Raw genomic sequence first — 24,870 nt, forward strand, 5'->3', positions numbered from 1 at the left:
CTTGCACTCACTCAGCCTGGGTGACAGGCTGGAGTGCAGTGGCACACTCATGGCTACCGCAGCCTCGACCTGCTGGGCTCAGGTGATCCTTCTGCCTCAGTCTTCCAAGTAGCTGGAACGACAGGCATGTACTACCACGCCTGGCTAATTTTTTTATTTACTGTAGAGATGAGGGCTTGCCAAGTTGCCCAGGAAGGTAATGAACTCCTGGGCTCAAGCAATCCTCTCACCTAGGTCTCCCAAAGTACTGAGATAACAGATGTGAGCCATCATGCCCAGTCCTTGAATAAACTTTTAATACTTAAAAATGACTTACAGCAATGATGGACTGTCTACAACTCTTCAAACTAACTTTACCAAAAGTCAGCAAGTAAATAAAACTACAGTAATAGCACAGAATGTTATCAAATAGTATTATATACATAAATACGCCATCATCTAAAATTGCTAAAATGAATTTTAATTATACCATTTTCAAACCTCTAAAAACACTGCCTCCAAAATGAATTCTTGGCCAGGCTTCGTGGCTCATGCCTGTGATCCTAGCTGTTTGGGAGGCTGAGGTAGGTGGATCACCTGAGCCCAGGAGTTCAAGGCTGCAGTGAATTAGGATCATGCCACTGCACTCCAGCCTGAGCAACAGAGTGAGACCATGTCTTAAAATATAATAAAAAATTTTAAAATATAAAGTAAAATGGATTCTTGTTTATAATTTAATAAATTAAAAACCATTAAACATTGCTTCTGCCTAAATAGCTCAACTAGAAAAGCTAGTAAAGGCAATACACAAAGGAAAAGGATGCTAAATCTAGAGGAGTCAGTTCCATTATTTACTAATTTGTAAGTTACCTTCTCTAACGGTAAGTTTTCTTCCCCATAAAATAGGAAGAGCAAATGATGTAGGGTTCCAAAATTAAATAACACATACTAGGTATTTAGTAGACAGCAGATATTAATATTAATGAATTAATTTGCATTTTCTGAATTTATTCCTTGTCTATAATCCCTCTTTCTCCAAAGATCTCAATAATAAGATATTAACAGAGGTCATCAACTCAACTGCCTACTGGGGTCAGACAGGTAACAAAACTGGCTTAAATAGGCAAAATCTGAACAAATGCTACCCAATCTAGCCAATTATTACCACGAAGAAATAGTGAGCCTAGCATTGCCAGACCATCTAATTTTTCAAGAAAATAAAAGATATCCAAGATTTTATGTACAATTGTCCATTTTTCAATTATGGGCAATTAATTCAAATTTATTTTTTAAAGCTACAAATCAAACAAAACCCACCTGCAGGCAGGATACAGTTTGGGGTCTCCTAGTTTGGGAACTCAGGTTACTGTACAGCAAACTATTGAAGATAAAATAAAAGACACATGAAAACACTTCCAAGAGTTAAACATGACCATGCTTTCTTTAAGCTCGGGCCCCCTCCCCTACCTTGGGGAGGTGAATGTCCTCTTTTTCTCTCTTTAATTTACTTTCTATATAAACTATATTTTCCAATCTAAAAAAAAACCAGTTAAACAGTACTATGCATCATAAGTCCGTCACGATTTTTCATTCATCTCATCAAAATTTTTGGAGTGTATACTGTGGTCAGAATTAGATATCAGAAAAATTTGCTGGGTATATTAATTCATCAAAGTAATAGAGTATATTAGTATTTATAGAATTGTCTGTTAATATGACATTTTGCTCAAATTGGTAACTCTAGAGAAATACGGGCCAACAGTGTATGTTTATAATACTTTTTCTTTTTTTTTTTTTTTTGAGTTGGAGTCTCACTCTGTTGCCCAGACTGGAGTGCAGTGGCCGCTTCCAGCCACTGCAGCCTCGACCTGCTGGGCTCTGGTGATCCTTCCACCTCAGCCTTCCAAGTAGCTGGAACTACAGGCGCGCGCTACCATGCCCGGCTAATTTTTTGATTTATTGTAGAGATGAGGTCTTGCCTGTCCAGGCAGGTCTCGAACCCGCAGGCTCAGGCAATCCACTCACCTCGGCCTCCCAAAGGCGTGGGGTTATAGGCTGAGCCACCGAGCCCGGCTTGAAGCACCATATCTTAAGCACCCACCATATTGAGGGACTCATCTAGGAACCGTTCATCCATTTTTTAATAACTCTATTGAGATGAATCTTACATATCATATAGTTCACTCATTTCAATGAGTTTTTAGTAAATTTATCAAAGTGTGCAATAATCACTGTAAATTGGTTTTTAAAACATTTCCATGACCCCAGTAAGATTGCTTATGCCCATTTACTGTTTTTTATTTTTTGTTTATTTGTTTGTTTTGTTTTGTTTTGAAGCAGGATCTCCCAGTGTTGCCTAGGCTGGAGAGCAGTGGGGTCATCATAGCTAGCTTGCTGCAGCCTTGACCTCCTTGACCTAAGTGATCCTCCCCCTAACCTCCCTGGTAGCTGAGACTAAAAGTGTGTGGCCACCATGCCTGCCTTTTTTCTTTTTTAGAGAGGAGGTCTCACTATGTTGCCCAGGCTGGGCATCCTGGGCTCAAGCAATTCTCTTGTCTTGGTTTCCCAAAGTGAAGAGATTACCAGTGTGAGTCACCACATTCAGCCTGATTTTTTGTTTTTCGAGACAAAGTCCTGCTCTGTCACCCAGGCTGGGTGTAGTAGTGTGATTATTATAGCTCACTGTAGCCTCGAACTACTGGACTCAAGCCATCCTCCCACCATGGCCTCCCAAAGTGCTGGTACCACTGTACCCAACCCCCCATTTGCCGTTAATCTCCATTCTTCTCCCTGCTGCAGGTAACTGCTCATCTACTTTCTGTCTCCATGTAGATTTGTCTTTTCAGACATTTCATATAAATGGAATAATACACGATGCTGTTTCCTGACTCTGGCTTCTCTCACTTTGCATAATACTTTCTTTTTTTTTTTTTGAGTTGGAGTCTCACTCTGTTGCCCAGACTGGAGTGCAGTGGCCGCTTCCAGACACTGCAGCCTCGACCTGCTGGGCTCTGGTGATCCTTCCACCTCAGCCTTCCAAGTAGCTGGAACTACAGGCGCGCGCTACCACGCCCGGCTAATTTTTTGATTTATTGTAGAGATGAGGTCTTGCCAAGTTGCCCAGGCAGGTCTCGAACCCGCGAGCTCAGGCAATCCACTCACCTCAGCCTCCCAAAGCGCGCGTTTACAGGCTGAGCCACCGAGCCCGGCTATAATACTTTTTCTTGCAATTACTACTGTGTGCTTCATTGTTGGACATGTCCTTGAGATTTTTTTTCCACTTTGCCTCTCAGCTCTGCAAAGAATACTTGGTTTCTCTCCTACTCCAGTTTCCCATGACAGAAACATGAGAGTAGTCTTTGATTTCCTTCTTGATGATTACTGGTATTGGATTGGAAATTAAAGATCAGAGGAGAGTCCTGTCAATTCTACCTCCACACACCTTTCAGACAGCTTTATAATGAACTGTAGATCAAACTATATGCCTCTCCTTAATATCATTTAATGGCTCCCTACTGACCTCACAATAAAATCTACACTCATTAACATTACATAAAGGCCTTCATGATCTAGTCTCTGCTTACCTCTCTATTTCCAATAAGCCCTCCAAATCTAGCCATCTGAATCACTTATAACATTTCCCAAAAGTCGTATGTTCTCAAGCCACTATATTTTTGCACATACTGTGGTCATATCTAGAGGATTTTTATGTGTTCTCCCCATCCCCAACCCTCCTTAATTACTTCCCCTGGCTGGAAAATCAAGACTCAGTTTAGATGTTACCCTCTTTAAGAAGACTGTCTTTCTTTTTTTTCCCCCCCAGTTGGAGTCTCACTCTGTCACCCAGGCTGGAGTGCAGTGGCATGCTCACAGCCACCCAGCCTTGACGTGCTGGGCTCAGGTGATCTTTCCACCTCAGTCTTCCAAGTAGCTGGAACTACAGGCATGCGTCACCATGCCCAGCTAATTTTTTATTTATTGTAGAGATGAGGTTTCGCCATGTTGCCCAGGCTGATCTCAAATCCGTGGACTCAGGCAATCCAAAGTGCTAGGATTATAGGCATGAGCCACTGCACCCAGCCTTAAGAAGCCTTTTCTAACTGCCTTTCACTTGTTCTCTCCCTCATATCCATACTAAGGCTGTTTAAATCCTTCTCTATCCTTCTATTTTACTCTATGCTCTTACTTCTAGTAGAGTATTTATCAGACTGTATTTTATATTGTCTAAAACTCTTTGTCCCTAACTAGACTTCACTATTTGAAGATAGGGAGTACGTTCTTTAATCTCTACATTCTCAATAGGACAGTATCTGACACACAAGAAACAGAAACTCATTGTTCAAGAATAACGGACAAATCAGTACTGTCAATTTTATTCAATTTGCTGTTAAAATATACAACAGATACTGGAATCATAAGTACCTTTTTAGGGTCAATACAGGGTTATATTTACCAAGCTCTTTACAAGAATATTGCTATGTACTATATTACACATAACTCATCTTTTGAAGACTACATTTAAGTTTTTTCTATGTACATCTGAACATCTCCACTAAATTCAAAGCTGTCCTATGCATACCTTGTTAAAAATTCAGTGGGAGAAAAATCATTTATGAAGAATAATGATTAATTCATAGTTACAGAGTGCATTATTTTAAGAATTAGTATATTTGCCCAAACTGGGATTCACATTGTTCACTGCTCAACGAAGAAACTCCAGAATAAAAGTTCAATCTCTTGTCAAATTGCCTTATCTTTCTTTATATGTCATTATTGACCAAGATGCCAAAATAAAAGAGAATACAAAATCCCATTACCATAGTGTTCGCCTTACAGACCAAAATAAGTAAAAGTCACTGACTTTTAATTACCCCCCAAAAAAATATTACTTAAAAATGACATTATTAGCCGGGCTCGGTGGCTCAGCCTGTAATCCCGCGCCTTTGGGAGGCTGAGGTGAGTGGATTGCCTGACCCCGCGGGTTCGAGACCCGCCTGGGCAGCGAGACCTCATCTCTACAATAATCAAAAATTAGCCAGGCGTGGTAGTGCATGCCTGTAGTTCCAGCTCCTTGGAAGGTTGAGGCGGAAGGATCGCCGGAGTCCAGTAGGTCGAGGCTGCGGTGGCCGGAAGCGGCCACTGCACTCCAGTCTGGACGACCGAGTGAAACTCCAACTCAAAAAAAAAAAAAAAAAAAAAAAATGACATTATTTAACAAAATTTAGAGAGAAATATTTCAAAGTTCACTAAAGTATATGAGAAATTTAAATTGTTATCAGTTACTTCTGTGTCTTTCTAATTTATGGCTCCCAAATATTTCAACACAGTTTTGGATAATTGTATAAAATTTTACTTCGGATATTAAACATTTTCTTAACTATTTCTACTAGCAACCTCTCTTCTACGGAAAAAAACCTGAAAAATGCAGAACATAAAACTGGCAGAATCAATATAATAAAATTTTTTCTTAATGCATCAGTATAGTTCATTACCTGCTTTTGCACTAAGTGAATTAACAATATCTACTTTTGTCAATTTATTGCATTATCAGGCTTGCCCTACTTGGTGAAGAGAAAAAAAGCTAAGTTTCTTTTTCAGTATAAAGCATGATCCATCAACAGTTAAGCTTTCAATAAACCTAAGACAAAGTGTCCTTTAACTTTGTGACGTTATTTCTCTTATCAAAGCAATTTTAGGAAAGCAGCAGATACTTAAAATGAATTAATTATTTATGTCACGAGAGATTCCCTTTTCCCTAATTGTTTTCACAATTATTAAAATTACTGTTCAGGCTGGGCTCAGTCTGTAATCCTAGCAACTTTGGGAGGCCGAGGCGAACAGACTGCCTGAGCCTGCAGGTTCAAGACCAGCCCGGGCATCTAGGCGAGACCTTATCTCTACAATAAATAAAAAATTAGTTGAGCATGATAGCGTGCACCTGTAGTCCTGGCTACTTGGAAGGCCGAGGTGGAAGGATCGCCAGAGCCCAGTAGATTGCTGCTGGGGTGGCCATGAGCATGCCATTACACTCCAGCCTGGACGACGGAGTGAGACTCCAACTCAAAAAAAAAAAAAAATTACTGTTCAGGCTGGGCACAGTGCTCATACCTATAATCCCAGCACTTTGGGAAGCGGTGGCAAGAGGATTGCCTGAGTCCAAGGGTTCAAGACCAGTCTGGGCAATTTGGCAAGACCTTGTCTCTACAATACATTAAAAAAAAAAATTAGCTGGGCATGGTAGCCCATGCTTGTGGTTCCAGCTACTTGGAAGATTGAGGCAGAAGGATCACCTGAGCCCAGCAGGTCGAGGCTGTGGTGGCCATGAGCATGCCACTGTATTCCAGCCTGGGTGACAAGAGTGAGACTTCGACTCAAAAAAAAAAAAAAAAAAAATGGCTGTTCAACTTTGAGCATACCATGAAAGTGCAGTCAGTAATATTGGCAAAAATGTTGTTTGTACTCTGTACATTTATTTAAATGCTCACATTTGAGGTACTGCTTTGAAAACATCCTTATCCAGAGAGCATTCTATGGTAAAGACAGCATTCTACAACATAAAACTATTACTATAAAATAAACACAGAAAACACAGTAATTCTTGCCAGTTTGCATACTCTTGGAAACATATATCCAAAACAAAACATTACTTACTTTTCAGTGACTTTTACTGAAAAACCCTATGTAATAACAATTCACCTTTATTCTGATCCTTGTGCCAAAGGCAAAGCACTCTTCTTGGGAAACTACTCATATTCTGCCAGTTCTCCGGAAGCCATCAACTCAGCTAAAGAAAATATAAACATACCTTTTTAAAAGAATCTAAAATACAAAATTAAAGCTTAAAAAAGGAAAGTGATCATTTATAGAAAGATTAATTCCTTGATTATTTAAAAACTACAATTATCTTAATGAAAACATGTACAAATGATGCACAACACAAGCACACACACACACAAACCAACCAACAGAACTTTAGGAATGCATCTGCTGTAAAAAAACAAGAGACTACAGGACTAGCCTGCACCTGATCAACTTGTGTCTTGGTTTATTTATTCTTGCTACATTTTGAAACTAAGAAGTCAGTGAAAAAGAGTATATTCTTTGTTGACTTTATAAACATTGTTACATAATGATGTCTTAAAATCTTTTTTCCTTAAAAAAGATCTATAAAACAAATGTACAAAAGAGATAAAAATAGTGTTGTGACTGAAAGAAGAAAGCTGACCTAGATAAAATTTACCTCTAATTCAAAGACTCTAAAATCTGAATGGCTTCATGATATAAGAATGGGCAAAAGTATCCAAAGCTGGAAAAATAATTTTTCTCATGTGTCCTTTAATTTTTCTGCAGAATGATAAGCTTTGTTATGAGATGACAAGAAAATAAGTAAGCTTATGCCTCCAAAAGACATAATGGTTCTTACAGCAAGTTTCAGTTTAGTTAGTCATTTAATAAATTCTTGAGAAATAAAAGTGAAATAGTCACGAGCTTATATTCTAAATCAGAGACAGACTTTAAATAATCATACAAGTAAATATATAACTACAAGTTCTGGAAAATAATATAAAGTAAGACAGAGGGCATTATGAGACTTATGACTTAAGACTTAGGGGAGAGGGAGAGGACATCAAGAGAAGAATTACCCAAGAAAGTACACCGCAGTTGAAAACTGCAGAATGAGTTGACTGGTAGATGGTGGTGCTAGACCACTCCAGGCAAAGAGAATGTGCAAAGGTCCTGAATCCTGAACTGGAAATAACTTGGTAAGACTAAGGAAACTTAAAGTAGTGTGGCTAGAATTTAGTGAGAGAGAGGAGGATGCGTAAAAGATGAAGCTAATAAAGTAGGTAAGAACCAGGTTATGCAGTCTCGTGGACCACAGTAAGAACACTGAATTTTATCCTAAATGTAATAAGCACTGAGAAATGGGAAATCCACTGAAAGGTTTTAAGCAAAGAAATACGTTACTGCTGAACGTTACTGCTGAATGGAGACGTGACATGGTTTGTTAGGGTTTGGGATGGAGAGTGAAAAAGAGCAAGAAGGGAAGACAATAAAGCAATCAGAGGAGAGCGTATTGAAGTTGTTCAGCTTATAACAATTACAGTAGCAATTAATACTTACTGGCCATTTACTGTGTGCCATGTGCTTACCGTAGTTATCTCATTTAATTTTCATAACAACCCAATAAGGTGAAAATCCTCATTATTCCCATTTTACAGATGAGCATACTGAGAGCAAGGGCAATCAAGTTTAGGTAAAAGAGAACTGTGGCTTGAACGAGAAAAGTGATGCTGAAGATGTACAGAAATAGATTCAGGACATATACTAGAAGAATACATACAACTTGGAGAGGGTATGGATACATGGGATGATGGAGAACTCAAGAAGGTCTCTCAAGTTTCTAGCCTGTGTCACTAGATTAATGGATATGTCACTTAATAAAATAGAACACTAGAGAAGGAAAAATTCAGATATGGTGAGAAAGATCAAGACTCTGGCTTTATTTGAAATTCGTAAGAAAAAACCAACTTGAGAAGTCAGACAACTGGCTATTTAGATTGGCTATTTAGATATGGAGCTGAAAACAAAGAATAGGCTTAAAAATTTTTAAGTAATCAATATGTAGGGAAATTTAAAGCTTAAGGAGGAACAGAAGAGTAAAAGGACAGGATCTAGGACTGAACCCAAATATTCATTTTACTTCATCAATCTCTAAGGCTACTTTTGTGTCACTGGGCTTTTCAGTCTTTCAATTTTCCTTCTCAGCAGAATGCAACACTATTGATACTTTATTCATCTCTGGCAAGACTCATCCTCCTGCATCCAGTTATTAAACATCAAGCAACTCTCAATGCTCCATCCTAGGTGCCCTTTCTTTTCTAGCATTATACTTTAAGCAATTTCATCCTCATCCACAGCTTCAATTACTAACATGGCAGATGACATATGGACATATCTATATATTCAGCCCAGAAGTGTCCGATGTCCAATTGCCTACAGCCCTCTTGGATACCTCTTCCAATTAGTTAGAGACTTATTAGGCATTGCCACCCCAATGTGTTTACACAGAGCTAAAATTCTGAGAGGACTACCACAAAACCACTCCAGGACAACTTTCCAGAACACAGAACTTTGTCATCAACTATCATTTCCTTTCATGGATCATGACTCAAAATAGGCAAACAGGTAAGCCTAACAACCTCACCTGACGGCTAGCGATGGAGAGCAACGAAACGCACAACACAAATACAATTCACGCTTTTTAGTGAGGGCCGATTAGGAGAAAGAAAAGGAAGGGTGGTCAAGAGAGTGAATGAATCTCATGCCCAAAGCCTGATGAAATGTGAGGCAACGGAAGTCACCTGAAGAGTCAGCAGGCCTTGTTACGGGGCAAGTGGTGGACGACTACAGTCCCAGAGAAAAGGGGCTAGGTTCTGGTTTCGAAGGGAGCAGGTGACAATAAAGACCAGGTCAAAAGACGGGGAAAGCCGGGGGTGGAATACCCAGGTGGAGTACCTGTAAGGCCAGGGGAGCGTCGAGGGGTTGGGGCGGGCTGAGCAGCAGCCGGGCGAACTCCAGAAGAGTCAACGCCGAGTGGGCGGATAGCACGGGGGAGGGGGCGCCAGGGAAAACGGCTCAATTGAGAAGCTACCCCGCCAGTCTTACCTGTGCCTGAAAGTCCGGAGTCTCCCGACAGGCCTGCCAAAAGCACAGCGCCAGAGCGGGATTGGAGGAGCCGGGAATTAAGAAGGAAGGGACGCTGAACCCGCAGGAACGAGGCCGCTCGCTACCCCCAGTCAGGGAGAGCGGCTGATGGCGGGAACTGTGACCACACGCAAACACGCACGCACGCACGCACACTTGACGCGACCAGAACAGACGCGTGCGCGTAAGCTGGCAAACTCCGCCCCCTCGACGCCTTTGCCCCTCCCCGCCCCGGCACCTAGCGACGCTTAGCCCGTATAGCCCCGCCCCGGTCGTGACTGTAGTACGCACGCGCACTTTCCATTTCACCCACATACGCCCTCCCATCAGTTCCCCGCTTACTCAGCCCACTCGGGCATGCGCAGTACTTGTCCTCCTTGGCCCGCTCGTCTTTTCCCGCCCTTCACTGGCGGAGGAGGGTCAGAGTTCATGCCGCTCTCTGGAGAGTACTGCTCGAAGCCGGAGGCTGCGGGGACTAGTAGGTCGCGGACGTCCTTCTGGCCCTGAATCGTAAGGGGCAAAGGACATACAGTCCTCTAGGACTGTTAAGTATACCGAGGGCGAGGAGGCGGGAGGAGGTTGTGTGGGCGGGGTCAGGGGTGAGAGGTCAGAGGGCTGCGAAGGGGGCGGAGCGAGCCGGAGGCGAATGGCGGCTACGGCGGCTCATCGTCTTCGGCGGCAGAGGCGTTGAAGCTGGGACGCGGGTCCGGCGCGTCCGACGGAGGAAGGAGAGCGGCGGCCGTTCCCAACATGCACAGCCTGGCGACAGCTGCGGTGAGTGGCTGGCCTCCCGGCCTGGACCCCAAACCCTTCCTTAGCCCCGCGTTTCGGCCTTGTATCCTAACTCTCTGTGCCGAGCCCCGAGTCCAGCTCTTTCTGCTCTCCACCTACGAGGCCCCAGTTCCCTCGGGCACACCCTGGGCTCTCCACTTTCCTCGCCGGACGCCTCTCGCGGCCTCCCGCGCGACACATCGTGTTCTTTTCGGGCGCCGGGCCTGGTCCCGCGCCCCGAGCGCCTCCCTCGCGGCCGGGGCAGGCCATTCATTGATACATTGCGCTGACCAGCAGTTCCAGTTGTGTTGCGTGCTGGCGGGGGTGAGGGGAGTTCCGTGGTCAGTCTGCTGCGGCCCATGCTCTCAGAACTCACCGCCTAGGCACATCGCAGCGGGAAGGAAATGGCTTCTGGCTTAAATCACTTGCTTTACATATGGAAAGTCTAAGGCCTGGAGAAGGGCATAATTATCGTATCTGGCTTACAGTTCTCTGCGTTTAAAACCTTTCTCGTACATCTCGTTTTGCTAGCGTGATCTTTTAACAAGAAAGATGAATCTTGTAATTCACCTGTCTGAGATATTCCTGTAGCTTCCCATTGCATTTGGATAAAGTCTAGACTCCTTGCCATTGCCTGCAAGGACCTGTATGATATGGTTCTTACCCAGGTTTACAATCTCGTTTTATGTCTCTTGCCCCTTTAAGCTTTATTGGCCACCTCTAACCCTCTATACGTGCCTTTCTCCTCCAATATGCACTTTCTGGTCTCTATGTCCCTTTCCCCTTACACACACACACGCAGCACGTAGGTATAACTGGCACCTTTTCATTAAACTCTCCTTGAGCTTACTGTTCATCCACTTCCATCTTCTTCGGGTCTCTACCTAAATCTACCTCAGAGTGACCTTCTCTGGCCACCCCATCCAAAATAATTCCGTGCCTCTAACTTTCTTAGCGAACCACTATAGCACCGACCCCAATGTGTGAGTCCCGCATCCCTTTACTCTGTTGTCTGTATCCTCCTTGAAGGCAGGGACAGGGATCCTGTGGACCTTGTTTGCATGATTTCCTCAGTGCCAGGATAGGATTTAAATATTTTGCTGAATGAAAGAGTATAGATGAGGGAGTTGACCACTGGGAAGACATAGCCATAATGGGAAAAGGGGATCGTTTGATTTGAGCACACTTGTCTAAAAGGCCAATTCCACTTTATCTTTTTCATCAAGGGGAAGTGATTTAGAGAAAGTAATGTACTGAACTTGCATTATCAGGCAAAATGACATAATTACTAAATAGAGCACCAAAAAATTGCCTTAACTTCAAGTACAAAAGGTGAAAAACTGAGCCAAGTGTGACTAAGCTATAGAAAACTGCTTTTTGAGATTTGATCTCTATCATCTTGTCATTTCCAGAACTGGTGGTATCTCTGGTTCTTACCACTGTGTTTCTAAATGTTTGTAACTGTTCACTATGGATAGGTACTTTTCGTATGTCTCAATTAGGTGCTTTCAATTTCCCTAGTTTTTTTTGTTCCTTCTTTCAAGGTTACTGCTAGTAGGGGAGAGGCATGTTAAACAAGGGAAATTCTTCTAAGGTTGACTTGTCTGCCTCTCAGAATCTGATCATGTCTTCTCTGGGATTTGTACCTTTGATATCAAGCCACTCTTTTCCTTGTGCCTTCCCAAACACTTAGAGCTGTTTAATTCCTTTTATTTTCAGTTGCTTCCTAATGCATCTTTTGAACAACCATTAAAGCTTTGGTTACTTATACTTATATTATTATTTATAATAAGCTTTGGTACAAGTTTCTTCATTTAAATTTACAATGCCTTACATTAACTTAAAAATTTGAACTTTTAGATGCACTTTAACTTGTTATGCTGTTTGCACCACACTGGAGCTCTGACAAGTTCATTTGTACCACTCATTCACTAGTCTGTTTAACCAGTGAAGAGATCAAAATGTACAAAGTTGAGCCACCCCTTCTCAATCCTTCATGCCTTCCATTGGACAAAACTGCCTGTATTATTCTGATCTGGGTAAAGGGGCAGTAGTGATGTATATCTTTCACTAGAAGTTGAGAAGCAGAGTTAATGCATGCAACAGTGCCCATAGCCAAAGCCACTTGAGAAAATACTTTCTACCTAATAGTGAAAATGTGTATTTATGCATATCTCTTTTTTTAAATAGCAGGTAAATCAGCACTTCAGCTAAGAAGATAGAAAGTACTATCAAAGGAGAATGTAAGCCAGGTGTGGTGGTACATGCCTGCAGTCTCAGCTCCTTGGGAACCTGAAGAGGGAGCGTCATTTGAGCCCAGGAATTCCAGGCTACAGTGTGCTATGATTGCACCTGTGAATAACCATTGCTCTCCAGCGTGGGCAACACAGGGAAATCTTGTCTCATTTGAAAGGAAATTGTGGTCACATGTGAATGCAGGATGTTATTTACTAGAGAGAGAAATTGAGATACTTTGGGAAGTATCTTTTTTTTTTTTTGAGTGGGAGTCTCACTCTGATATGCAGGCTGGAGTGCAATGGCATGATCACAGCATACCACAGCCTCGACCTCCTGAGCTCAGGTGATCCTTTCTGCCTCAGCCTTTCAAGTAGCTGAGACTACAGTTGCGTGCACCACACTGGGTTAATTTTTTTCTTTCCTTATTTTGTAGAGGTAAGGTCTTACCTTGTTGCCCAGGCTGGTCTCAAACTCCTGGGCTCAAACAGCCCTCCTGCCTCAGCCTCCCAAAGTGCTGGGATTACAGGCATGAACCACCCTGCCCAGCCAGGAAGTATCTTAAACTTTGACTTGAGCAGTTTTATATTATGCTAGAAATGTATAGTGTAGTAAGCTCTTGTCATTTTTTTGTGGACTATATCCTAAACATCTTCATTACTGCCACCATTGAATATAATTTTTTTCTTTCTCTCTTCTATTAAATAAGGATAAAAATACTACACAGGATTATTCTAAGGATTAAAGAATAATAAAATGCTCAGTGGTTAGCTAGGTTCACTCACTGATTAAATGACTCACTCCCAGACTTCAGCCTTCAGACTCTAATTCCTACCTCAATAAAGTAACAAATTACTTTGTTATGGACCTTGGAGGTTGCTTCAGATTAACAGAATTACAAATCATCACATGCGATAGGTTTTCTGTAATGGATGTTATGCTACTAAAACAGCCAAAGATAAGCCATTAGGAAATGCATTTTTTAAAATTTCCTCACTAATTTCCATTAGCAATTTTAGCATTCCTAAGCGTTTGTCTTTCTCTCACTTTCCAGCTAACCAGCAGCATCATTAGTCATTTTATGGTTTTTTGGGGGGTTTTTTTTGAGTCGCAGTCTCACTCTGTTGTCCAGGCTGGATTACAGTGGCACGCTCCTGGCCACCACAGCCTCGACCTGCTGGGCTCAGGTAATCTTTCTACCTCAGCCTTCCAAGTAGCTGGAACCACAGGTACATGCCACCACACTTGGTTAACTTATTTATTTATTTATTTATTTTGTAGAGACAAGATCTCGCCAAGCTGCCCAGGCTGGTCTCAAACCCCTGTATTCAGACAATCCTCTCGCCTCCGCCTCCCAAAGTGGTGGGATTACAGGCATAAACCCCCACGCCTGGCCCATTTTGCATTTCTTTATTTACATTGTGATGGACTCCCAGATGCACTCCACTTTGGAAGCAGAAAGAACATTGTGAACGATAAAGGATCTAATTCACTGCCTCCTCCTGAGTCTTCTGTTGAAGCTTTAGGCAAATTGCCTAACTTCTCTTTCCTTGTTCACTTCCATTTTTAAAAAGTTATTTTTTTAGCCAGGCTCGGTGGCTCGACTTGTAATTCTGCGCCTTGGGAGGCTGAGATGAGTGGATTGCCTGAGTCGGCGGGTTCGAGACCCGCCTGGGCAAATTGGTGAGACCTCATCTCTACCATAAACCAAAAAATCAGCCGGGTGTGGTAGCACGCACCTGTAGTTCCAGCTGCTTGGAAGGCTGAAGCGGATGGATCGCCAGAGCCCAGCAGGTCGAGGCTGCGGTGGCCGGGAACAGCCACTGCACCCCAGTCTGGGTGACAAAGTAAGCCTCCAACTCAAAAAAAAAAAAAAAGTTATTTTTGAAAAAAAAAACACTCTGACTCTTTTTTAATGAAGTTATTAGGGTAATTAAGCTAATTTAATACTTTCAGCCCTATTTAGGAAGTGCATTTTCTTGAACTGTCTTTATGCTGACACCCAAAGTCATGTGTTGAGCCATCTCTAGACTTGGGGAAATAATCTCTATTTCAATCTTATCCCATTCTTTTCTTTATTCATTGTCATAATCTTGGGTAGGAAAAAAGTATTTTGGCCCTTAAACATAAAGTTGTGTTGATAATTTGGCTATTTTCTTCTTAAGACACCATCAACATCAATTTTTAAATTTACTCAAAGAAGGGGAAATTATTTTCAACACATTCATTAAAAGACTGTTGATTTTAGCAGGATGTATTTAATATAATCTATAGTAATGTGCAATAGAGCTTTTTCCTAATCTTGGAAGTAAGTAAGTGTTGAGGATAATAACTAATATTATAAGTCAGACTTCTCATAAGGATTTTATGTGTCTGAGTATTAATGAGTTATGATATAAGGGAATATTAAACTTAAGAAAGTTCTGGCTGGGCTCTGTGACTCAGCTTGTAATCCAAGCACTTTGGGAGGCCGAGGCAAGTGGATTGCCTGAGCCTGCAGGTTTGAGACCAGCCTGGGCAACTTGGCAAGACCTCATCTCTACAATAAATCTCAAAAACATTAGCCAGGCGTGGTAGCATGCGCCTATATTTCCAGTGACTTGGGCTAAGCTGGAAGGATCGTCAGAGCCCAGCATGTCGACACTGGGGTGGCTGTGAATGTGCCGCTGCACTCCAGCTTGGGTGACAAAGTGAGACTCCAACTCAAAATAAGAGTTCTGTTGAATTCTTAAGAAATAATTTCTTCAACTTGGAGGAGTGTTAGTGATTTTGGTCCTGTAGACCAAGTAGGACTCTAGAGAGAAGTGTGACCTTGAGCATGTTAAAACTCCATTAACCTGTTCTTATAATTTTGAGGATAAAGTGAGGTAATCCACAGTGCCAGGCACATAGAATGCTCAGTAAATGTTGCCTCCTATAAATAATTTCTAGAAAAGGTAGACCTATAGTAGCAGAAAATATCCATGGTTGCCTAGGACTGAGTATGGGGTTTACTGAAAGAGGCATTGGAAAATTTTTTGTGGTGAAGAAAGTGTATCTTAATTGTAGTGGTAGTTACTGGGGTATATAAATTTGTGAAAATTCGTTGAAATATACTGTTAAAATGGGTTCACTTTTATTGTATGCAAATTATACCTCAATAAAATTGATTTTTAAAAAATATTTTCCTCACTTTAACAATGATAAAATTGAGGCTTGGGAAGTTAAATAACTTATCTCAGGACACACAATTCTAGAAATGACAAAACTGGATTTTGAAGGCACTCCAGACTCCCAACTCAGTGTACTGTGTTCAATTTACATACTTATGTAGCCACTTGCAAATTGAGGTATTTTCTTCAGTTTGATAAACAGATTCTTAATTCTGGGTGCATGGATGTATTGCAAGGAGTCTATGAACTCCCACAAATTATATGTAGATTTTTGTGTTTTTGCAATTGTGTAATTTTTTTTTAGCAAAAGTTCCATAATTTTCATTTGATTCTTGTGTGTGTGTGTGTGTGTTGAAGTCTCACTCTGTCACCCAGGCTGGAGGGCAGCGACATGCTGCTCATGGCCACCGCAGTCTTGACCTGCTGGGTCCAGTCAATCCTTCCACCTCAGCCTTCCTAGAAGCTGGAACTACAGGCATGCATGACCACGCCCAGCTAATTTTTCTTGATTTGTTGTGGAGAAGAGGTCTCACCAAGTTACCCAGGCTGATCTCAAACCCCTGGACTCAGGCAATCCTCTCCCCTCAGCCTCCCAAAGTGCTGGGATTATGGACGTGAGCCACCGCACCTGGCCTTCATTTGATTCTTAAACAGTCTAGGCTTTTTAACATGTTAACCTCTGTTTTCTTGGTTAGTATCCTGCTATTATTTTTGTTTTAAGTTTGCTAATTAATCTCCAGTAGGGATGCCATAGGTGAATTTGCTTATCTGCCACTGAGCAACGAATGCTACTAGATTGAGTTCTGTACCAGTCACAACCTCAGAAATGTATCAGTAAATTTAAAATTCAAAGAGCTGTAGCATCTGAACTAAGACTCTTGAGAGGTGGTAGTTATAGAGCGGGATGAGGAAGAAATCTGTTCACTGTTGCCTATCCATACTTTCATCAGTTATAAAATGAGGATAATAACCACCTTGTGATCAAGTGAAACCAAGTTGAAAAAGAAAATGCAGCTCATTTCCCTATCTTCTCTTACCTACCCAACTTTTTTTACTTCCTACCTCCTATGAGAAAGACATCAATTTTCAGATTCTTCTGATTTTTTGAAGGTGTGCCTAAATAACCTTTGGGATTCTGGAGAATAAGATACATTTTGAGTTTTTATTACCACCAAGATACTAAAGTTAGTTATGCTGGGATGTTTTATTTAGGGATGATGTCTAAAATATTTTACCAATCATCTGGTAATATAAATTAATATTTAACTCAAAATGGAAAAAATATTTCTATTCTCCAAAACAACTAAGTTCCTATGTATGCTATAAAATTGTTGTATGTACATTTGTGTGTGGTAGTGGTGGCTCTCACTACTAAATTATGCCACATCTGAGCCATAATGTGACATAAGGAACTATGTCAAACTATTTTACTGACTTTCCCATTAAAATTATACCCATTAAGTGCTTTGTAATCTCAATAAGTAGAGGAATTTTTGTTGTTGTTTTTTGAGTCAGGGTCTCACACCGTCACCCTGGCTGGAGTACAGTGACAAGATAATGGCTCATTGCATCTTCAAGCTCCTAGGTAGGCTCAAGCGATCCTTCCACCTCAACCAGCAGGTGGGACTACAAGTGTGCACCACCATGCCTGGTCTTTTTTTTTTTTGTAGAGACCAGGTCTCATTGTGTATGCCCAGGCTAGTCTCAAATGCCTGGGTTCAACCCATCCTCCCACCTCGGCCTCCCAAAGTGTTAGGATCACAGGGTATAAGCCACCGCAACCAGCCCCTACAGCATTTCTTCTAACATCAGTGATATTGTTCATGGTACTGAGTGTTCTATTAGATTTTGTTGAACTAACAGCCATAATATTTTAATTTTGTCTGCGATTATATTCACTATATTGTATAGGCCAAAGGAGACAGTTTATTAATAAAGGCATATTTAGATCTAATCTTTCAGGCAGATGAGAAGCAGCACTGGCAAAGCAGTTAAAAAGTGTGGTCTCTGTTGCCAGACCCCCTGCATTCAAATCCTGTCTTGCCATTTAAATTTTGTTTTGTTAGCTGGGTTCGGTGGCTCAGCTTGTAATCCTGTGCCTTTGGGAGGCTGAGGTGAGTGGATTGCCTGAGCCCATGGGTTCGAGACCCGCGTGGGCAACTTGGTGAGACCCCATCTCTACAATAAATCAAAAATTAGCCGGACGTGGTAGCATGCGCCTGTAGTTCCAGCTGCTTGGAAGACTGAGGCGGAAGGATTGCCAGAGCCCAGTGGGTCAAGGCTGCGGTGGCTGGGAGCAGCCACTGCACTCCAGTCTGGGCAACAGAGTGAGACTACAACTCAAAAAAAAAAAAAAATTTTGTTTTGTTTTTTAAGAGACAGGGTCTTGCAGTGTTACCCAGGCAGTGATGTGATCATAACTCACTGCAACCCCCAACTCCTGGGCTCAAGCAATCCTCCCGCCTCAGCCTGTAAATAGCTAGGTCTATAGGCATGTGCCACCACACCTGAATAATTTCTTTTTCCTTTTTTATTGAGAGCGGGTAGGGATTGGTAGATAGGGGCTTTTACTTTGTTTCCAAGATGAATCTCAAACTCCTGGCCTCAAGCAGTTCTCCCACCTCAGCCTTTCAAGGGGCTGGGATTATAGACGTGAGCCACCACACCCGGCCCATATAAGTTTTAAATACTTTCAGTTATCTCATCTATAAAATGAGAGCTGTGTAAGACCGAGCCTGGCAGAATAAGCTCCCATTTTTATTTTAAAAATAATTATGTTCATCTCAAGACAGGAGATTATTCAATTGGCTTAACTAACTACCGCTCCTATGTTGGAGGTGACATTCAGCAGGAATGATGAAAAGGAGGATCCCTATTCCAGATATTTCCTGGCACCAGATTGCCCAAACTGCTGCTAGAATGGCTGCAGAAACCATAGCACCAAGCTAGTTCCTGTAGGGGCCACATCACCACGCTGTCAGGGTTCTAGGTCTCAGAACTGAAGTTCCACGGAGGCTCAGCTCCCAAAAGTAGTCTTACAAATTGGAGTATTGCTAGCAGCAGGTGGCCATAGTCTGAGGACTATGGCCTAAGTATGTACCAGACATTGGCCTTCCAGAATGCTTACACCACTACCAGGGGCACCATCTCCTATGCAGGCATCAGGCCAGCTCCAGAAGAGGACTATGTGAGGATGGGGCCTGGTGTTCCAGAGTATGTTAACTGGTATTTACCAGGGAAAGATGGGGTACAGGAATGCTGAATGCAAGTCACAGACTGGCTCTAGTGAGGGTGATGGAGTTTACTGATGGCGGTATATGTATGATAAGACTTTGGGGAAGGTTGACCAGAAAGATTAAACAGAATAGGTACTGTATTGCTGGAGCAATGTCTATGAGGACCCCCTTTATAGTTAACTGGATTGTGGGATTGTCCAAGAGACTGTGGGCAGGAAACCTAAGCCTAAAATTTTAGCCTGTGTTACTGCTGAGCTTTTATGGTGATGTAATATTCTAAGTAAATGCATACCCTATCTTCAGGTAGGAATTACATTTCCAAAAATAGTTTTTTAAGTTGAGGGTCTGTCTGTAGCAGTGTAGAAAGGGCAAATGCTTGAATAATACTGCTTTTCTGTTGGGAAGAAGAGGAAAAGTTACCCTAGTCTTTCTACTATAGTGTTGCTTTAGGACCCTATGATTCCTTGAGGAGCATCACTGATGTGAGTTACAAAACAGCTTATAGTAGATTATCATAAGACACTTAAAGAAGCGTTAAGCTGCATTGTGTCACAGTCCGTTTAGCAGAACACCTTGTAGTTCATTCTGTCAGGCAAGTGAATGATAAACATCAAACTAAAAGCTTACCATCAAGCTTCCATTTATAAAAAGCCATTATTCAGGTTGGGTAGAGTAAATTTGAATCCACCTCAAAGTCCATTTTATGCTTCGTTCTGTTCTTCAACAAGGGAAGTGATTTTCTTCCTTGTCTTTCCATCTGTACAATGGGTAGCTCATCATTCTAAGATTACACTAGGGTGTAGTGGGAACTTAACTGTGAGAAGCTGTGTAGTACAGTTTTAAAAAGCACTGGGGCAGGACACAGTGACTTAAGCCTGTAATTCCAGCACTTTGGGAGACAGAGGTGAGAGGATTGCCTGGGTTCAGGGGTACGAGACCAGCCCGGGCAACTTGGTGAGACCTCATCGCTACAATAAATAAAAAAAATTAGCCAGGCGTGGTGGTATGCGCCTGTAGTTCTAGCTACTTGGAAGACTGAGGTGGAAGGATCAGCTGAGCCCAGCAGATCAAGGCTGCAGTGGCTGTGAACATGCCACTGCACTCCAGCCTGGACAACAAAGTGAGACTTCGACTCAAAAAAATTAAAAACATTGGGTGGGACACGGTGGCTCATGCCTGTAATCCCAGCACTTTGAGTGGCTGAGGCAAGAGGATTGCCCGAGCCCAGGGATTCAAGATCAGCCTGGGCAGTTTGGCGAGACCTCGTCTCTATAATAAATCCAAAAATAATTAGCTGGGTGTGGTGGTGCACACCTGTAGTTCCAGCTACTTGGAAGACTGGGGCAAAAGAATTGCCTAAGCCCAACGGGTCAAGGCTGTGGCGGCCGTGAGTTTGCCACTGCACTCCAGCCTGGGCAACAGAGTAGAACTCCAACTCAACTCAAATTAAATTAAATTTAATTTAATTTAATTTAAATTAAAAAGCATTTGAATGTACAACTTTACACCTGGGGGATAGATACCCTTTTTTTGGCTACCTGCTCTTTTATTCCTCATGGTTTGAGGGGAATTAATCTGAGAAAATATTGAGCATAGGGACAGAAATCACCATCAATTTATCAGAAGTTTAGAGCTTAGAAGTAGTAATTGTAGCCATTTTTCTAGTTGGCCATCTTATAATTAAGGAACTTAACCAAGGTTACAGTGCTATTTGATAATTGTGGAGAATTATCGAAATGCTCAAATTGAGGGGGAGAGAATATTGTGATTTTTTTTTTTTTTTTGAGATGGGATTGCTCTGCTGCCCAGCTGGAATGCAGTGGCATTATCATAGCTAACTCACTACAACCTTGAACTCCTGGACTCAAGTAATCCTCCTGCCTTAGCTGGAACTACAGGCGCATATCATGCCTGGCTGATTTTTAAGTTCTTTGTGGAGATGGGGTCTTGTTATGGTCTCATACTCCTGACCTAAAGTAATCCCCCTGCCTCAGCCTCCCAAAGTGCTGGGATTACAGGCATAAAACAGTGTGCCCAGCTGTGATTCTTTAGAGTAATAATGAAGGCACGTTCTATAAACCTGTTTGTTTATCTCCTACATGAGTAATTAATGGGTGGTTCATAAAGGGATATAATTACAGTATATATGAGAATCATTAGAAGAGAGGGCCTCTCCAAGTTATATTAGTTTTCTCCATTGAAGAGGATGTCAGAATTCTGGGGAGGGACCAATATTGGGTAGGGAAGATGTAACTTTTTTTCTCTCAAAAACTGTTGTAGGCATATGGTTTTAAAAAAAAGAAAAAAGTTTAAGCTGTGTAGAGGGTTTTGGCGTAAACAATGAAAAGTAAGTCTCCTGGGAGCTAAACACTGGATAAACATGGACATAAAGATAACATGACTCTTATAAGGAGGAAGGAAGGAGGGGACTAAGGATTGGAAAACTAACTATTAGGTACCCTGCTGACTATTTGGGTGACAGTTTCAGTAGAAGCCTAAACCTCACTGTCCTGCAATATACCTATGTAACAAGCCCATGCATGTAGCTACTAAATTTTAAAAAATGAAAAAGATAAGTCTGCCCTAGAGGTAATACAGTGAACAGTTTACATGTGCTTCTAGAAATGTTTGGAAGCATATTATGTATGCTGTTCTGAACCCCTTGTTTTTTATTTAGTATTATTATATATGGTATATGTACCAATACATTAACCAGTCCCTTATCAATAGATGTTTGTTGCTTTTAAAATAGTGTAGCAGTAAACATCCTGGTGTGTCTTCAGGGCAGCCCAGGCATACCTACAGGATAAATTCCTGAACATGGAATTATCAAAGGATGTGTGTGTATTTGAGATTTTCATCAGTAACTGCCAAAGAGGTTGAATTTGTTTATATCAAATGTATGCATTTAGAAGAGCTCCCCTCGTATTTTTAGAAAATATATTCCTTCTACAGCTCTATTCAGAGTAAGACTTGATTTGAATCTAATAAACTCACATTGACTTTCCTATTTTCTTTCACCTGAAGCCTGTGCCTACTGCATTGGCTCAAGTGGATAGAGAAAAGATCTATCAGTGGATCAATGAGCTGTCCAGTCCTGAGACAAGAGAAAATGCTTTGCTGGAGCTAAGTAAGAAGCGAGAATCTGTTCCTGACCTTGCACCCATGCTGTGGCATTCATTTGGTACTATTGCAGCACTTTTACAGGTGGGTATATATCCATGCGTGTCAGTTTAGTCATGTTCATCACACTCATGTGTCTCTTTTTTTTTGCCCAGATTGTCTGAAGATTTTAGGAGGATGATTCTTTAAACATCAGCATTCATAAAACCTATTTCAGAAAACTCTAAGATTTTTGATAAAATGTAGATTCTTGGATCCTGCGCAGGAGATTCAATTTAGTCAGTCTGAGGTGGGCCCTAAAATCTGTGTTTAATAAGCACTTTCACCACCCGCAGTTGATTTTAATGCAGATAGTCTACATTTGAGAAACACAGATTTAGGAATACTAACTATAAATCTACGTGACAGGGAAGAAGGTGGAAAGTAATATGTAAAGATGGGTCCACTTGTGCATTAACGAATAAATAACTGAAAATTTGTTCAAACCTGATTGGTCATTGGTAGAGAATAAATTGATAACATAAAATACCAAAGCAGTGGAGTGATCATTCATTAAAGTATTAGCCCAAATTCTTTTTTTTTTTGGAATCAGAGTCTTACTCTGTTGCCCACACTATCACACCTGGCTAATTTTTTCATTTATTGTAGAGATGAGGTCTCACTAAGTTGCCCAGGCTGGTCTTGAACTCCTGGGCTTAGGCAGTTCTCTCATCTTGACCTCCCAAAGTGCTGGGATTACAGACTTGAGCCACTGCACCTGGCATTACCCCAAATTCTTTTTTTTCTTTTTTTTCTTTTTTTTCTTTTTTTTTTTGACTTGGAGTTTCACTCTATCACCTAGACTGGGGTGCAGTAGCACACTCACGGCCACCCCAGCACCAACCTTCTGGGTTCTAGTGATCCTTCCACCTCAGCCTTCCAAGTAGCCAGAACTACAGGTGTGTGCTACCACGCCTGGCTAATTTTTTATTTATTGTAGGGATGACATCTCACCAAGTTGCCCAGGCTGGTCTCGACCCCATGGGCTCAGGCAATCCACTCACCTCGGCCTCCCACAGTGCTGAGATTACAGGCTGAGCCACTGAGCCCAACCACCCCAAATGATTAATTTAACTTTTCAACTTTGTTGAGTAAAATCATATTCCATCCCTGCTGCATGTAGCCAAGAAGCTGATCTTTGTTACGGTAACATTTTTCTATGGAAAATAAATAGACTTATGTTCAGCAGATCTTCACTTTTTGACAGACTACATACATTGCCTTTATACATATCCCCACTCATAGATCCAGGTCATTTTTGTGGTTGCTACCTAACCAAACTCAAACTTCTTTATGATTCAATATGATTGATTTGCTTGCAAACTTTATGGTTGGTGGTCTCATCACTCTAACTTAAAGTAAGATTGCAAACAGGAAGTATAAAAATATAAGGGATCCTCAGGTGTCCCAACAGCTGCAGAGTGTAAGAGGAAGTATAGGTGACCGCATTTGCCCCATAGAAATATCTTCATAGGGACAAATACAGAAGCAACTAACTGGTTAGTCTCAGTCAAGTATGTTTGTGATGAAAGGACAGGAGCATTTTCTGTTTGTGCTGACTCTTCGATGATTGAATTCTTGCAAGGTATGTGAAATTAAGAAGGTTTTTTTTAAAAAAACTTTTATCTATTCCTTGTTCATCTGGTGCTGATTTTCATTTTTTAGGAAATTGTAAATATTTATCCATCTATCAACCCACCCACCTTGACAGCACATCAGTCTAACAGAGTTTGCAATGCTCTGGCATTACTACAATGTGTGGCATCACATCCAGAGACCAGGTAAATGCTTTGGTTGTATCAGTGGCGGGAGGCTTATATTGAATACAATCCTAAGCTGTTCCTGAATAATGAGAAAAAGGGTATACAGGTGTGCGTGTGTGTGTATCTTCAGGACTCTTTCTAACTTTTTACTTAGTGACTTTTAAAGGAGCAGTGTTCATATCACAGGAGAGGTGTCAGGGATACAGCCACTTCTCCTTCTCTGATTTATAATAAACTCTATGTCATGTGTCAATACAGTACATGGCATATAATAGGAATTTGGTAAATTTTTTCCAGCACTTTTTCCCACCACTTCCAGATTTAACTTCAGAATCCTTCTTTTTTTTTTTTTTCATTTTTGAGTTGGAGTCTCACTCCGTCGCTCAGGCTGGAGTACAGTGGCACGCTCACAGCCACCAGCCACTTCTCCTTCTCTGATTTATAATAAGCTCTATGTCATACGTCAATACAGTACATGGCATATAATAGGAATTTAGTAAATTTTTTCTAGCACTTTTTCCCACCACTTCCAGATTTTAACTTCAGAATCCTTCTTTTTTGTTTTTGTTTTTGTTTTTAAGTTGGAGTCTCACTCCATCGCTCAGGCTGGAGTACAGTGGCACGCTCACAGCCACCCCAGCATTGACCTGCTGGGCTCCGGCAATCCTTCCGCCTCAGTCTTCCAAGTAACTGGAACTACAGACGCACGCTACCATGCCTGGCTATTTTTTTATTTTTATTGTAGAGACGAGGTCTCGCCAAGTTGCCCGGGCGGGTCTCGAACCCACGGGCTCGGGCCATCCACTCGCCTCGGCCTCCCAAAGTGCTGGGATTACAGGCTGAGCCACTGAGCCCGGCCAGAAG

General features: G+C 41.7%; 2 protein-coding genes across 3 annotated transcripts in view; one reads left to right on the forward strand and one right to left on the reverse strand.

Moving 5' to 3' along the window:
* Positions 1-6,687, reverse strand: part of USP37 (ubiquitin specific peptidase 37) — a 111,030-nt gene extending 104,343 nt beyond the window's left edge. Inside the window, exons 1-2 of the mRNA XM_008058847.1 lie at positions 6,631-6,687; positions 1,297-1,357 (exon numbers count right to left, since the gene is read on the reverse strand). The gene's annotated coding sequence lies outside the window, so the exon portion shown is untranslated. The remainder of the gene's footprint in view (positions 1-1,296; positions 1,358-6,630) is intronic.
* Positions 6,688-10,073: 3,386 nt separating this feature from the next.
* CNOT9 (CCR4-NOT transcription complex subunit 9) overlaps positions 10,074-24,870 on the forward strand; it is a 33,287-nt gene continuing 18,490 nt past the window's right edge. For both annotated transcript variants that reach the window (XM_008058848.2, XM_008058849.2), the window contains exons 1-3: positions 10,074-10,461; positions 22,109-22,288; positions 23,909-24,024. In XM_008058848.2, coding sequence (XP_008057039.1) covers positions 10,438-10,461; positions 22,109-22,288; positions 23,909-24,024 — 320 coding nt within the window. In that variant the 5' untranslated portion in view covers positions 10,074-10,437. The remainder of the gene's footprint in view (positions 10,462-22,108; positions 22,289-23,908; positions 24,025-24,870) is intronic.

The sequence above is a fragment of the Carlito syrichta genome, unplaced genomic scaffold, assembly GCF_000164805.1.
Source record: "Carlito syrichta isolate Samal-C Ts95f unplaced genomic scaffold, Tarsius_syrichta-2.0.1 Scaffold303646, whole genome shotgun sequence".
Lineage (NCBI taxonomy): Eukaryota > Metazoa > Chordata > Mammalia > Primates > Tarsiidae > Carlito > Carlito syrichta.